This window comes from Mytilus galloprovincialis, chromosome 13 (assembly GCF_965363235.1).
Source record: "Mytilus galloprovincialis chromosome 13, xbMytGall1.hap1.1, whole genome shotgun sequence".
Classification (NCBI taxonomy): domain Eukaryota; kingdom Metazoa; phylum Mollusca; class Bivalvia; order Mytilida; family Mytilidae; genus Mytilus; species Mytilus galloprovincialis.
The window spans coordinates 69,903,470-69,920,964 of NC_134850.1; the positions used below are offsets into that span (position 1 = coordinate 69,903,470).

Consider the following 17,495-nt stretch of genomic DNA (forward strand, 5'->3'; position numbering starts at 1 on the left):
TACGTTCCCAGAATCCGCCGTACCATGGTGCTCCTTTTGGAATAAATTTTCATTCTGTTCCTTGATTTTGTAATTTCTGAAATTATTGTTTTTGGTAACGATCTACGACTTACAAATCGTCTGAATGCTAAAATAAAAGACTCCTCTGTCAAGTTTGACACGATCTCTAAATGTAAGGCTCTAGTAGAGGCGCAAGTAAATAAACAGATGTAAACTTTAGGTCTTGAATTTTCGGATTTGTTTTACATAAATGGGTACTGTAAAATCTACGCCTGTCACAGTAAATGGAAATGTATCTTGAACTGTATCTACTGGTTGTGGTGGCGGGTCCAGGTTGGATAAGCCTCCCTGTAACTTTACGACAAGTCACACATTTCCGTAAAACTGTTCTTACGCACTGTCTAATCCTTGGTATACAATAGCTTTGGCGGAGATATGTTAATGTACTGGTCGGTCCTGAATGTAGTTGGTTGACATGCGTATTCCTAATCACTAGATCTGTAAAATTGTGTTTCGTGGGTAACAAGTACGGAAATTTCGTATTTTCACTCAACGAAGCATTGTGTATCCTTCCTCCACATCTGAATATTTCATTGTCGTCTTTGCGTCACGGGTACGTGTTAGTCGGGCAATATCTCCATCACTGATATTTGATTCGAGCGTCACTGTTGGCTGTTGTTCGTGTGTTTCTTTGTCAATTGTATTCTCCAATTTATTTATATTGTAGTCCTGTGGTGTTCAGTTGTCATTTTAATGTTATATTTCACATGGCTATACAAGGGAAGGTTTGGCATGCCACAAAACCAGGTTCAACCCGCCATTTTTTCCTTTAAAAATGTCCTGTACCAAGTCAGGAATATAACCATTGTTATATTATAGTTCGTTTCTGTGTGTGTTACATTTTAACGTTGCGTCGTTTATTTTCTCTTATTTGTTTTGTGTAAATTCACATTGCGATAAGACGTGTCACGGTACTTGTCTATCCCAAATTCATGTATTTGGTTTTGATTTTATATTTGTTATTCTCGTGGGATTTTGTCTGATGCTTGGTCCGTTTCTGTGTGTGTTACATTGTAGTGTTGTGTCGTTGTTCTCCTCTTATATTTAATGCGTTTCCCTCAGTTTTAGTTTGTTACCCCGAGTTTGTTTTTTGTCCATGGATTTATGAGTTTGAACAGCGGTATACTACTGTTGCCTTTATGAGTCTTTTGTAGACGAAACGCGCGTCTGGCGTATATACTAAATTTAGTCCTGGTATCTATGTCGAGTTTATTAACAATTTCTTTGATTTCAGTAACTCGGTTAACAATAATTTAGTGGTTTAATCGATGCAATCCATGTTAAAACAATTTAACTATCGGACCAAAATGTTACTGCCATGTCACCTAAATTCTTCAGTAAATGATTAGATAGGCTCGTTCCAGTTAATGCTCCCATTAATTCAAGTCTTGGTAATGTAATTTGTTTTAAAGGGGCAACTCTGTTTTTAGCCGGTACCAACGTTGATTGATCTCCGTCCACTATGTATGCGCATGCTCCGTATGTACTTTGACTAGCATCGGTAGATACATGTAATTTTCTTACTTTAATGTTAATATCTGTAGATGATTCATTGGCGAAATAAAATCTCGGTACTTCAAGTGTGACTGCTTTTTATAAATCCTCCAATAAATCGTACCATTTACTCTTTATATCATTTGGTAAGGGTTGATTCCAGTCAAATTCCTATCCCATATAGACTGCATTAAAATCTTAGCTCGTACTGTGATAAGCCTCAATACTCCTAACGGGTCAAATATCCTTGACGACTAATGAAGAATTTCCCTCCTGGTAAAAAATATACCCTTTACAATTTTAATGCTGTTTTGAAACGATATCGTGTCAGTTTCAGTGTTCCATCGAAGTTCCAAAATCTTTATAGTTGTATCTTTGTCCATACATCCTACGACTCTGCAATATTGCATAGTTTCAAATTATTTGATGTCCAAGACCTAAGATTAAATCCACCTTTGGATTAACGTTGACGTGATTCTTTATAAAACGACAGTAAATTCTCCTCGCTATGAAAGCTCGACAAAACGTTGTTCACATAAATTATTTTTCAGATGTGTCATGATTGTGGCATTCAACATGACTGAAGAACAAGTTATTTCAAATAGACTATAAACTACTCAGAAACGATATGTGATCAATGAACTAGTAGGGTCGCTTGACTGATGTACCCATATTTTGACTATTTTATTTATTGTGTCTATTTATTTAACGCATCAATGTAAATATAACGGAATGTGATGAGACTGTCATTGAAGTGAGAGGGTTAGCGTTATAGAACCAGGTTTAATCCAACATTTTCTACATTTGAAAATGCCTGTATCAAGTCAGGAAAATGACAGTTCTTGTCCATTCGTTTTTCATGCGTTTTATTATTTGATTTTGCCATGTGGTTATGGACTTTCCGAATTAATTTTCCTCTAAGTTCAGTATTTTTATGATTTTACTTTTTGGATCGCTCAAACAAGAAACATTTTTTTTACGTCTCGGTGTTCTTCATATAACTGGATCTGTAAAAACGCCTTCTCGATATCCGTTGTTACTGCAAATTTGTGTAATCTGAATCTTGTGATAATTCCTGTCAAATCATTCATAAGTGGTGGTACTGACACAATACAATCATTCAAGCTGGCTTTGCCTGTTGAGTCTCTACATCACAATCGTAAACTATGCGTATTGGGGTTGTTGTTGAGTCTTTTTTCACAGTATGATGCGGAATGTTATGTATTCTTGTACTTTTGTCTGTTTCCTCATTAACCTTTTTAAAAAATCCATGCTTTTCTTGATCGTTGATTATACTTCTGTATATTCTCAGCATGTCTGGGTCCTTACTGAGCTTGTTAATTAAATTTCAGTACGATGTTTTGTTATATTGTAGTTGGTTGGTAAGTTCTGAAAATCGTCTTTCGACGGTTATTTGGCGATATATCGATTATCTTTGTACATAATACAATAGAGTTCTGATATGTTTTATAAAAATCTATATCTGCCTGTGTTGACTCGTCTTCTGCTGTAACTCAAATGGATTCCAGTTCCAAAAATGCTCCAAATCAATCTCCACTTTCTTATGCTGCACCAAAATATTTATCATTGAAGCTTCAACTGTACAACCTGTTGTGTTGATATTTGGTCCCGATGATAAATACCCAATTTTTGATTTCACAGCTGTTGGGCCATCGTCGCGGATTGTGTTGTTTTCGACAATGTCCCAACAGTAGTCTGCGCCTATTTACAAAGAAATCTCAAATTCATATTCATCACATACGGGGTGTGCCAATCTCAAACCTTGTAAATAAGGCAGTTTAGATGCTTCGTAATTCATTTGATTCTGCAAAGGGACAGCTATTGTGGGTACAATAAGCACTTCCTTTGGTGATCTTTCTCCTTTTTGGGTTTCCAACTCAATAACCGCTTTATTTGTAGCTAAATATTCGGAAAGAAAGATTTCTGTGAATCTTCGACTAGCAGTATATATGCGAATACAGTCTGGTTTCCTGTCCAAACTAGTGAAATAGCTGTTTTCAGTAATACATCAGTTATTGATAACATGGGCAATGTTGACGAAGTGTAAAATGTAGACGTGTTACGATTGTAAACCAACTTATTTTCGCGAGCGATTTATTTTCGCGGCATTCGCGAGTAAAAAAAAATCGCGAATATAAATCGTCGTGAATATGTAAAACTTTCATTATTTGTTACTTAACTACATCAGGTAAATTTGAGAATCGCAAAATTAAATCGCCGCGAAATGGACTGGAAAGGACTAAACGCGAAATAAAGTATCCGCGAAAATAAGTTGTTTTACAGTATTTCCCTCTTCTATATCAACTGTATGCACACATGCGCTTGTCTGATCATCGTGTAATGCTGTCTTTTCATTATTACATAGGCTTGTGTGATGTTTGCTATTACATTTACGGCATTTAAATTTAGAACAGTATTCAGAAACTTTATGATTTCCAAGACAATTGAAACAAAGGTTTTTCTGTTCGACATTGATAAAGCGTTTTTCATAGTCTACAATGCTTGTACAATCTACTGACGAATGCGACTGTTTGCAATATACACATAGTTTATTTGTTTTTTGTGCTTGTTTTAGGAACTGTACTTTTGTATGTTTGTAGGATCAGGGTTGTGGTGTAAGTTTGATTCAAACGAATCCCAAAATATCTGCCAATGTAAGAAATCTCCCGAAAATGAAGGCAAATCTAATTTAGGTAGTATGTGAAAGAAATTCAGAGACGGGTTATAAGTAGCGTTTGCTGCGTGATTTACAAAAGTGCTTTGAATAGCATCCTATGTCTGATTTGTGATATGATTAATATTGCTAGTTGTCGGAAGTGTTAAAATATGTGCTACTGGACCTTGATTTAAAAAATCACTCACCGTAGGTTTAATAACGCTAACTCCTGAGTTTGATGTAATGCCCTTGAATATGCGAATAGCCTTTTCCATATGTAATTTGAATTCATCACTGTTCAACCTTTCCTGTTGCATATCTTTAATTTTTTTTCCATACAAAATCTGTGTATCTAAGTGTTCGAGTAAGGTCTTCTTCTCTACCAGTGTTTCTGTGGCTGCCAATAATTCTTGGTTTTCGATGTCATTGTGTGCAATTTTCTGTTTGGTCCTGTTGATAAGTGTTGTGACGGCGCTTCTTTCTTCACCACGAAATGCTCTGAGGTTCTCCATAGGTCACGGCACTAATGTTTGGGATTAGTGTTAGTACTTTGCTTTGTTGTGTAAATGATTAACGACGTGTATAAACTTTGACTGTTTACTTTTCTGCATGAAGACGTAATGATATACAAAGACGTAATAAACATGTGACGTTACAATACGTTACGTTAACGACCAGCAAGTGCAAGTGTCTCTGTATTGCGGTTAATTCGTAACAATGTGGAGGTAATTACCAATGCTTCACAGTTACGAAGATTGACCCGGTGTTAACTTTTTTTCCTGTAATTATACCAAGAAATACGTTTTTATAATAGATACAATGTTTGGTTTTATCTTCTGAACACAAATCAATGTAGGGATGCAGACTTTTCATGCACTTCTATATCTAATCTTTTTATTTTAAAACCACCTAAGGATTTTGATTAACATATATTTTTGTGTTTTTAGCTCACCTGGCCCACAGGGCCAAGTGAGCTTTTCTCATCACTTGGCGTCCGGCGTCCGTCGTCGTCCGTCGTCGTCGTCGTCGTCGTCCGTCGTCGTTAACTTTTACAAAAAATCTTCTTCTCTGAAACTCCTAGGCCAAATTGAACCAAACTTGGCCACAATCATCATTGGGGTATCTAGTTTAAAAAAATGTGTGGCGTGACCCGGTCAATCAACCAAGATGCCCGCCAAGGCTAAAAATAGAACATAGGGGTATAATGCAGTTTTTGGCTTATAACTCAAAAACCAAAGCATTTACAGGAAATCTGACAGGTTTAAAAATGTTTATCAGGTCAAGATCTATCTGCCCTGAAATTTTCAGATGAATCGGTCAACCCGTTGTCGGGTTGCTGCCCCTGAATTGGTAATTTTGAGGTAATTTTGCTGTTTTTGGTTATATCTTTAATATTATTATAGATAGAGATAAACTGTAAACAGCAATAATGTTCGGCAAAGTTAGATTTACAAATAAGTCAACCTGACCGAAATGGTCAGTTGACTCCTTTAGGAGTTATTGCCCTTTATAGTCAATTTTTAACCATTTTTCATAAATCTAAGTAATCTTTTACAAAAATCTTCTCCTCTGAAACTACTGGACCAAATTAATCCAAACTTGGCCACAATCATCTTTAGAGTATCTAGTTTTAAAAAATGTGTGACGTGACCCGGTCAACCAACCAAGATGGCCACCACGGCTAAAAGTAGAACAGGGGTAAAATGTAGTTTTTTGCTTATAACTCTGAAAGCAAATCATTTAGAGGAAATCTGACAAGGAGTTAAATTGTTAATCAAGTCAATATATATCTGCCCTGACATATTCAAATGAATTGGACAACCGGTTGTTGGGTTGCTGCCCTCCAATTGTTAATTTTTAAAGAAATTTTGCTGTTTTGGTTATTATCTTGAATACTATTATAGATAGCGATAAACTGTAAACAGCGATAATGTTCATCAAAGTAAGATCGACAAATAAGTCAACATGACCTAAATGGTCAATTGACCCCTTAAGGAGTTATTGCCCTTTATAGTCAATTTTTAACAATTTTCATTAATTTGGTAAATTTATGTAAATTTTTACCAAATATTTTTCTCTGTTACTAATGGGCAAAGTTCATTATAGATATAATTGTAAGAAGCAAGAACGTTCAGTAAAGTAAGAACTTCAAACACATCACCATCACCAAAATACAATTTTGTCATGAATCCATTTGTGTCCTTTGTTTAATATGCACATAGACCAAGGTGAGCGACACAGGCTCTTTAGAGCCTCTAGTTAAATAATATTGTAGCACACTTCTTTTTTGCAAATACGGTACTTATCATCTACTAATTATAGCAGTACCGCAATTATTTGTATACCTTTTATAACCTTCTGTGTTCGCACATTCACAAAAATTCAACTTATGATATTGACCTGAACTTTCTTAATTCTGTTAGTATTAAACACACATGAAGCCATGCATCCTATATTACAAGATAGAACTTGAAACTATTTGACTATATGGTAGTTTAGCTGAAATAGCCAAATAGGTAAACATTGGAAAGAAAAGGTAATATAAAAAAGAAGATGCTATATGATTGCTTATGAGACAACTGTCCACAAGAGACCAACAAGACACAGACATCAACAACGCATCATTCATTGTAAATATTACAGAATTCATATCCAGCTTTCTTGGTCATCACGTGACTTTTACACTTACGTTGCATATCATTAATGGCCGATTGATTATCAATGAAAGTGAACGGGGTACATAGATAAAACGGTCATAACTTTTTTGTTTATGCACTTCTGGCGTATTAAAATTTAAACTTGTTGCCTTTTATTAGCTATTATTCGTGTGTTTCTTTGTCAATTGTGTTCTCCTATTTATTTAAATTGTAGTCCTGTAATGTTGTGTTGTCATTTTAATGTAATATTTAACATGGCCATAAAAGAGGGAGGTTTGGCATGCCACACAACCAGGCTCAACCTACCATTTTGTCCTTTAAAAATGCCCTGTACCAAGTCAGGAATATGGCCATTGTTATATTATAGTTCGTTTCTGTGTGTATAACATTTTAACGTTGTGTCGTTTGTTTTCTCTTATTTTTGAGTGTAAATTCACATTGCGATAAGACGTGTCACGGTACTTGTCTATCCCAAATTCATGTATTTGGTTTTGGTGTTATATTTGTTATTCTCGTTAGATTTTGTCTGATGCTCAATCCGTTTTTGTTGTGTAACATTTAAGTGTTATGTCGTTGTTCTCCTCTTATATTTAATGGGTTTCCCTCGGTTTTAGTTTGTTACCCCGATTTTGTTTTTTTGTCCATGGATTTATGAGTTTTGAACAGCGGTATACTACTGTTGCCTTTATAGGTCACTGTACGCTAACAATGAGCAAAGCCCATACCGCATAGTCAGCTATAAAAGGCCCCGATAATTCAATGTAAACAATTCATACGAGAAAACTAACGGCCTTATTTATATATAAAAATGAACGAAAAACAAATATGTAACACAAAAACAAACGACAACCACTGAAATACAGGCTCCTGACTTGGGACAGACACATACTTAGATAATGTTCGTTTACTCTTAGATTGTGTATTTACAAATTACCTTGATATTGATTTGATTAATACAAACAAATTCAGCTATCTTTACAACAAAATATTGATTGACATGTACATGTTACCATGCATACTTTACATAAACGTAAAACATGCAGCCGTATAGGCTCAAACTAAATGGTACTTTCAAATGGACAAATAGATTTTAAAAATATGAAAAAGTAACAGGTTTACCTTTACAATTCGGCCACACAGTATATTGTCCTGCGATAAAGATATTCAACACATAAACAATATCTAATCTGTCTGGATCAAACTGAAAATCCTCAATGTATTTGCACGCGTAACTATAGAACCGTTATCAGTTCGTATTATAAATTGATTTCAAATTAAGATAAAAAGGTAAATACATGTAGTGGGAAAACTACTGAAAGCGCAGATAAAAAAATCAAATTGGGATTAACAAGTGTAAGCATTATTGTTAACACAATATTACTTATCGTTATTATTCGAATGGAAATATAATTTTATCAAAGATTGATTTCATTCCTTTGAGGTACAATTACTTAAACTGTTTTTTGGTTTTAATAAATAACCAAAGATTCCTGGCTTATCATCTTGTACGTGCGTTGTGATCATGAATATTACGTCTTAAATGATTTGAAGGTGTTTCATTTTTTTGACGACTTTCTGGAAGAAATTAGGGTATTCGTTTTAAATTACACAAGTAGAGGTCATTGCACACTTTATTTAACAAAACCAAATAACAATGATCCAGTCTGTATGTATTTGATTTGATATGTTATTGATGTCAATGTTATATGATTTTCTTACAAGAGAGAGGATAATTTAGCAAGTTATAAAATCAGGTTTAATAATAATAATAATAATAATAATAATAATAATAATAATAATAATAATAATAATAATAATAATAATATCTTTATTTAGAGAGAGTAACTCATTTGGATTACACCAATTTTCAATAAGGCTCTCTTAATACAATAATAATTACATTACAAATAAACAATGCATCAATAATAATGGTAAATAAAGATTATGTACAATTTAAAATACAATAAACAATTATGATATGGCATTACAGTAAAAATATGATGGTAATGTTAAAAGTACATAGATTTGTATTTATGTTTAAATTCGGATACTGTATTTGATTTTTTTATTGAATTAGGAAGAGCATTCCACACTTTTGGTCCATTGTACGAGAAACTAGACTTATACAACTCTGTATTTGGATTTGGAATAATAAAATTATCTGAGGATGAAAATCTCGTATTATATTTTTGGTTTGCAGAAGCTGATACAATAAGACTTGACATATATTCTGGAGCTAAGCCATGTTTTGCCTTATACATAAGTAATGATTTGTGATAAAGTATTCTTTGTGTGATTGGCACAATGTTACATTCGTGAAATAATTCTCTTGAAGGTTTGGTGTAATCATGTTCGTCTAAAATTATTCTTGCTTCCCTTTTTTGCAGTTTTAGTAAACTATCTAATAAAAAGTTATTACAGTTTCCCCATAATGAACAACAATAATCTAAGTGAGGTAAAACGTAAGCGTTATAGTACATTTGTCTAGCTTTGTGATTTAAATATTTCTTTATCCTTTTTAGTAAAGCTAAAGAAGAGTTAACTTTTTTGATTATATAATCGATATGAGAAGACCAAGATAGAGATGCATCAATAAAAACACCTAGAACTTTTTCACATGTACGTCTATAAATTGTTGTCCATTTAAAGCAAGATTAATGTTTTCATTTGATGTAACGGAAAGCTTTTGTTTAGATCCAATGCATATAGCTTTCGTTTTAGATACATTTACAGCCATTTTATTGTCATTTTATATCTTGTAAAACTGTATTAAGTTTTTGACTGATGCAACTTTTGTTTTGTCCAATGACTGATATGGTGCTATCATCAGCAAATAAATCGGTGTTATGATTAGGATTAGACAAAGGAAGATCATTAATAAAAATTAAAAACAACACCGGTCCTAAAACGGATCCTTGAGGTACACCCGTTTTTTTGTTTTTGTACGTCTGATAATGTATTTGAAATAGATACTTTCTGATATCTGTCAGCCAAATATGATGTAAACCAACGTAATGAAGTATAAACTAATTTGTATTTGTTTAATTTTTGAATAAGCAGTTCATGATTGAGAAGATCAAAGGCTTTTGCTAGATCTAGAAATACTGCTCCAACAAGATCGCCATCATCAATGGCTTTAAGCCATTTATCTATTAAAGCTGTTAAAGCAGTTTGACAAGAATGGTTTGCACGAAAGCCTGACTGCATTCTATACAATAATCTTTATTAAGATATTTTACTAAGTGTGTTTTCACATGTTTTTCAAGGATTTTAGAAATAAGTGGTAAAATTGCAATTGGTCTATAATTAAAAACATCCTGTTTTGAGCCTTTGTTCTTATAAACTGGTATGACTTTTGCCAGTTTAAATGAGGATGGAAAAATAAATATTTTGATACTCAAATTAAAAATATGACAAAGTGGTAGTGAAATAGCATGAGAAGACATCTTTAAAAATTTTGCACTTATGGTATCAAGGCCTGTTGCTTTTGATTCATCTAGTGCTTTTAGTTGTAAACACACAAAATCATAACTCATAAGTGGTATAGAAAAATCTGGTACATGACCCGATATAAAATCACCAAGTTTGTTAAAACAACTACTAGAATTGTTGATCTTTTGATCTATCTATATTAAGATTATCTGTGATATTTGTGAAATAAGCATTAAAAACATCAGCAATGCCTTTTGGTTCTAAAATTTCCTTTTTGTTACAATCACTTATGATTTTTATACTGGTATGATTGTCGGTACCGCTGACAGTATGTAGGTGCTTCCATAATTTACTGCTGTTGCTCTTTTTTTGTTCTATGATATTGGTATAATAATTTTGTTTAGAGTTTTCGATGAGATATTTGACTTTATTTCTCCAAAGTCTATAACTATACATATCTTTTTTCTTATGATAAAAATCACGTTTTCTCATGCTATCTAGAATTTCATCATTCATCCACTCATTTTGATACAAACGTTTTACTCTCTTTTTAATGAGTGGAGCATGGTGATTTAATACTTTAGTAAAAATATTCAAAAAAGACAACAGTGCTTCTTCCGGGTCATCAATTTCTAATACACAATTAAATGAACACTGTGATATGTGATTGACAAAATCATTTTCATTAAAATGTTTAGTAGATCTGAACGTAATATATTCATGAATTTTCTTTTTCGATTTTAACCCTCTTTTGTGAGAAATGCATACTGGATAATGGTCACTGATAGAATACTTCGGAACAGATATAAAATGAATATTATGTGGTTCATTGCTATAAATATGGTCTACCAAAGAGGAAGATGTTTGTGTGACTCGTGTAGGAACTGAGACTATTTGAGACAAGTTAAAAATGTTTTTTAAATGTGACCATTTAGCTGGAATCTTTCTCGACGACAAATTAATATTAAAGTCACCCAAAATAATCATTTCCTTATCTTCAATATCGACATTTGTTAACATTAATTCAAATTTTGTAACCCACTCTGCATTACTTTTTGGTGGTCTATAAATGTTACCAATTAATATAGGTTTTTGATGAACAAAAATAATTTCGATCCACATTGATTCTATATCATCATTTTCCAAATCATATCGTCTTATTGTGGTTAACATGTTAGAAATATAAATTAAAAACAAACCGCCAGATTTTCCAATTCTGTCTTTTCTGTTTGTATCATAACCCTTAATATCTATTTCTTTGTTTTGGACAGAATCTGACAAAAATGTTTCACTTAAACACAGCACATCTGTGTTAGAATTTGATAGCAAATATTTAATTTCAGAAAATTTTGGCAATATATGATTTATGTTTAAGTGACATATATTAAGTGACTTGTGTGGAAATATAAAAGGGTTTGTAAATGGATATGATTTGGAATTAGATGATAGAATATGTGTTGCAGTACATAAATACAAAATAACAATACTGACAATATTTCCTAAAATAGAATTACATGTTCTGGTAGTAGAAAAGTTATTGGTTAAATTTACCTCCAGTACGTTTGACTGGACACACTTTGTTCTTGAGTTGTTGTGTTGTTGAATGGTATAAATCTCCTCCCTGTTGACCTCACCGATTGAAAATTTGATTCAGTTTCTGATGTACAATTTGAGAATTGAAACAAATTGTTGACGCAGGAGATAATGTTGTGGCTTAAAACTTTGACACCAGCAACATTTGTGTGAACATGGTCTGCAAATAAAGTAAGATTGGGCTGGTCTCCATATAGAAAGTCTAAAGTATTGTCCAAAATTTTCACATGTTGTTCCTCTAGAGAGAACAGACGATTATTGACATTGTAAATTGTTCGATTAGCTTGAGAATTGGTTGGCCTTGGTAGAATTGAGGAAATTACCAGCTTAGTTTTTGGTAAGCTTTGCCTGACTGTGCAAATCAAATTTTTGAAGTCGTCCATAATAGCATGAACAGAGTCTCCATCTGATACATTGTTAGTGCCCACATGAATAACAATAACATCAACACAATCAAGTCTGCCTTCTGATATGTACTGAATTAGGCAATCTTCAATGTCTCTGATCCGTCCTCCCCGGATAGTCTTTACTTTGGTATTGATTTGTTGAGTTGACATTTTCCTAGGAGACATCTTTTTAAGAGTTGAACTCCCAATAAGAAATAAGTTTTTCTTGTCAAAAGACCGATGAAAATGTGGATAAGTAGAGTTGACTTCACGGTCCGTGTATTTTGTATTTATTGGTGACCTTTGTTTTTCCACATAAGTAGGACTTTGAGCATTATGCTTGTTACCTAGATTTGTTCTATTTAAAGAAACTGGCTTATTAGAGCTGCTTGGTAAACCACTTCTTACAGCGTTGCTGTATGTTCCAGGTGTTGGTTTATTTGAAGCTAAAATTCTTTCCTCTCTTTTGCGATTTGGTGTTTCTGTCACAGTTTTTGTTAAATCGTTGACGTGAGATGATTTTAAATTTACAGATTTAATCTCATTTGAAACGGCATTTAATTTGTCCCACAAACTGTTGGATTTATTTATAAATGCCTTATTGTTTACATCGATATCCGATTTAATGAGCTGTGTTTGTGTAAAAACTTCTTGGACGGAGGTTAAAGCTGAATTGGTTTGAACTTTAACCGTATTTGTTAGTGATGCAAACTTGTCTTTCATCTCTTGAAATTGATTGTTTGACGAGTCAATATGACAGTTAAGGGCATCATTTAAATTTAAAACTTCCTCAGAAGTTGACAATAAAAGACTTTCAATTCTCCTGAGTGTTGACATGGTACAGAAAGTCGGAGAGTTTGCCTTATTATTATTTTTGCGAAATTTATTGGTGGAGATACTTCGACGCGGGGTTGTAACCTTCATCGGTATAGTTTCCTCTTCATCGTCGGTCCATTCAATGTTGTTACACACATTCACGATACTATGATTATTTGCTTGAACGGTGTTTCCAGATGTTTTTATATTTAAAGCAAGTTTTGCGAGTTTATCGGCTTCAATCTGACCGATTTCAGAATCACGAGCAACGTGCGCCCACGTTACTTTTATATTTGATAACAAATGATCTATCTCTGACCAGAGTTCTTTGTTTTTCACATCATTCCCGGAAGATTTAAGTTTCCAGTTGTTGCTTTTCCAATAAACAATGTCATTTGTTATACCTCTAACTAAATATTCACTGTCGGTTTTAATGATAATGTTTGATAATTGATTTTCGTGTATTTGTTGAAGGCATTTTACGGCAGCATACAATTCCCCCGTATTGTTTGTTTGCTTGTAAGATTCAGGAACTGGACCATTTATATTTTTGATGTTATTTGGTTCCCAAAATATACCATACCTGGCCTTTGCCAATGGCTTGCCGTTATTCTTGCATGCTCCATCAATGTATACTTCCATTATTTAAAAATGTCCGAACAGTTCAGGAAAACGTTAACGTTGTTTTCGCGGGCTTTCTGATATGACGTGATGAACATGGTTTTGATTTATAAATTTTGCTTCATTTGTCTTTTGTTACGACAAAAATGTTAATATTGATAACAAATAGTAAAATTTACCATACCGTTATACATTTTGAAGTCTATCAAACAGTAAAATCCATCGTAAATCACGAATCGAGTTTTCCTAAAAAAACAACATCCACAACGGACCACTGCAACTCGTCTCAAATGTAGTATACACTATAGGAGTGTCCAGTAATAACAAATAACTTCAAATAATGTTAAACGATGCTTTAGAAAATAATTTCAACACTTTAAAAGTCCTGTGATCAACGGAAATAGATAATAATCCTGCATTGAATGATCGTGAATTTTTTAGGCAGCCATTAGACCTTCGTGACGTCACCAAACCAATCCACCTATTTCTGCTTGAAGAAAAGTCTATGTATTTATAAAGTTGAAACGAACATTTTTATTTCTATTCGTTTGAACTTTTGATTTTGGCATTTAAGAAATCACTGCCCGTTTTCCATATTCTTTGGAGTTTTTTTTACCGTATAATCGATACGCTCCACCATGCACGGTGTTCTATATTTAATGAACACAAATCATGACAGAAATTTCAATCTTATAATTGCAAAATACATGAGATCAAATGCCCCATAAAATGATGCTTTTGGTATTGTTAAAGTGACTGCTTTATTCAAAGCTGATAAACTTTTTGAAAGATGCTATTCAAAAGTACTTTGAAGATGTGGAAAAATGTAAGTTTTGTGCATTATCCCATATCTATTGAAGTTTTTATAGCATTTTTTTTTCGAAATGAATTATTTACACTTTTTTCTTCAAAATTATATTTGCTCATGATTCGTTCTCCCCTTTTACCTAAAATATTAGGATTTTGACCGCTAAATTTTATTGCTGCTCGTTTTTTTTTTAATTTCTGCAAACAAACTTGTTATTTTGTGTATACATACTTTTTAGATTGGAATAACTTGAAAAGAATTACTTCAGAACAAGTCAGAATTTAATATACATTGTTTGTGTAATTACAAGAACTCGTAACGTAGAAATAATTTAACTTTGTGTGCTGCTGTTTTTGTGCATGTATCCGTAAACGATGAACAAAATACATACAGGGGAAAATATATTATATACATGGAAAAAGCGTTCAAAGCCATTATAATGCTTGTGACCAGTTTCCTCTTGAGGAAGCCCCTTAGTCAGTGATAAAATATTTTTTTGAACAATTCAGTTTACATTTTTTTGAATTCAAATTTAAAAATGAATGTTACTACTTATACTATCAAATTAACATCCACCAATGTTTAAACCGATGAATGATAAAGAAAGGCCATTCATTCTCCTAAAGAAACGTTTAAAGATCGCCAGTAAAATAATGCTTAATTATAATTGATATTAATTTATTCCATCGAAAAAAATCCATAAAGGTCTCTACAATGTATCTAACTGCATACATACACAGATAAGTGACGAGTTTAAAGCCTTTTAAAACAAATTGAAGTTGAATTGCACTTCTGAAATGTATTCGAATTTCAACCAATTTTACAAAACGTCCGTTGAGCATGCGTCGTTTGATAATATATGCGGGTGGAGGGGAGGATGGGTTTGGTGAGGGGGTTTATATCAATATGTTATTTTTGTTTTTAAAATTAAATAACATTTTATGTAGATTGTTTGTATGCACATATATATATTTCTGATGTATTCTACGAGCGGTTTTAATATCTTTAAACAGTTCTATCATCAATCATAGACACCATTTTTCAAAGACTGAAAACTATTTATGTCCTCATGTTCAAATACATATATGTCTTGTCGAGCTGTTAAATTATAATAATATAATAATAAATTATGATAGATAATGGTTTTTAACATGTTATGATTCATTTTCCAGGGTGTCTTGAATATCATATGTGCCACTATCCGTTCAATACACTTTAAGTCTTATATACCAGATTTGTTTAACTTGTTATTAGCCATAAGTAACTGTGTGTCCCTGGCGAGGGTGAGAGATTTATGTAGGTGAATGTTTTTGAAGCAGTTCAGTATTTATGTCTTTTCCGTTCTTTCCTCTTATAATGTATGTGTTTTCCTCGGTTTTGGTTAATGACCCAGATTGATTTTCGTTCAATCGATTAATGACTATTGAACAGAAGAAAACTATTGTTGCGTTCATTTGTAGATAAAACTTTTATAACAGAAACACCACACTATTGTTATCTATACAAACAAAATATTGTTGGTGGACGAACAAAATAGCTTAGAATTCATACAAAATGTTTGAATCTTACTTATACACATATTTCATTCAGGACAAAGACGAATATGTACTTATCTCCTCATATCCAATCACAAAAAATACCCTTATTTGAGGTGAGCACAGATACCGATATGTGTATTAAATTTATTCCAATACTCACATACACAACTTTTTCAAACAGAAGCCAAAGATACCAAAGCCTTTAAGGGGTATTCAAACTATTAAGTCGGAAATAAACTGACAACTTTATTGCTTAAAAAGATAAAGATCAACTTACGAACAACAACACACTGCACACAACATACGAAACGTAAGAATGAGAAATACGAACCCAACCAAACTTTAGGGCTGATCTCAGCTGGTGCTATAAATGATTTGAAATTCTATTGTGTGAAATGATGCTGAGAAACAATGGCATTCTGGCATTATCTGTTCCTGATGCAGTTGTAATTACTCCTTAAGGAATAAACTCATAATAGATACCAGTATTGAAATTTTGTATTTGCACAATACGCGCGTTTCGTAAAAAAAAAATCCTCATCAGTGACGCTCCATTACACGTGCTGTCCATATAGAAATTTAACTAATTTTGTATAAATATAGTGTAAAAAGTGACAATACACTGAAATAGATAATTTTGTAGGTCATAATTATCAAAAGTAATAAACATAACAACAAATGCTGTGGCAACTATCACAAAAAGGTGCATTTATAAATACAATAATTGAAAAGTGTGATTCCAATATTCGTACTTTATAGTAATGAATGAGTCGATGAACAGCATCTCGTCATTATACTCTGTTATAAGACTAAGGCGGCTTTTCTCACTAACCAAAATTTTATAATTAGTTTTTACTGACCCTGTTTGAACTTTCTATAATGCATGCACATGTTGTTGGTGAACAGACATTTTACAAACATAGAAAAAAATACATCGTTTAATAAGGTTGAAGTTAGAAACAAATTTAGCGTTTGTACTAACAAACGATGAACGACAAACTGTAGAGGCATCTTTAGCGAGTGCGTAGTTTGTCAAAATTTACCTAAATTTGGCAAACGTATGTTTGAAACAAATGATCAAATTGTGCGCGCTTAACCGTTTGCATCGTTTGTGTTAGAAAGAAATGCACTCTAAATGGCATGGGAATAACAATATCCTATACTAAATCCTTCCTATTCCTCCGTAGGAACTTGTAACACTGACAGGTAACCATAAAATATGACTGTGTAAGAAGTGTTGAAATCTGTTATAGCTCTTTTACAATATCGGTTCTCAATCTTAATTAATTTTCTACTGAAAAGCTGCGTTGGTTTCCTCCAGCTGTAAGTTTTGTACCGAAATAAATTCACTAATGGTTTTCATTCCCGGTTGTATCCTTGCCATTAAAATTTAGATTTTAATCAAATCCAAAT

The 17,495-nt window shown here is 32.9% G+C and overlaps 1 protein-coding gene across 1 annotated transcript in view; it reads right to left on the reverse strand.

Moving 5' to 3' along the window:
* LOC143056090 (uncharacterized) overlaps positions 1-8,122 on the reverse strand; it is a 124,407-nt gene extending 116,285 nt beyond the window's left edge. The window contains exons 1-2 of the mRNA XM_076229175.1: positions 8,008-8,122; positions 4,438-5,010 (exon numbers count right to left, since the gene is read on the reverse strand). Of these exons, the coding sequence (XP_076085290.1) occupies positions 4,438-4,743 (306 nt within the window). The 5' untranslated portion in view covers positions 4,744-5,010; positions 8,008-8,122. The remainder of the gene's footprint in view (positions 1-4,437; positions 5,011-8,007) is intronic.
* Positions 8,123-17,495: the final 9,373 nt, after the last annotated feature.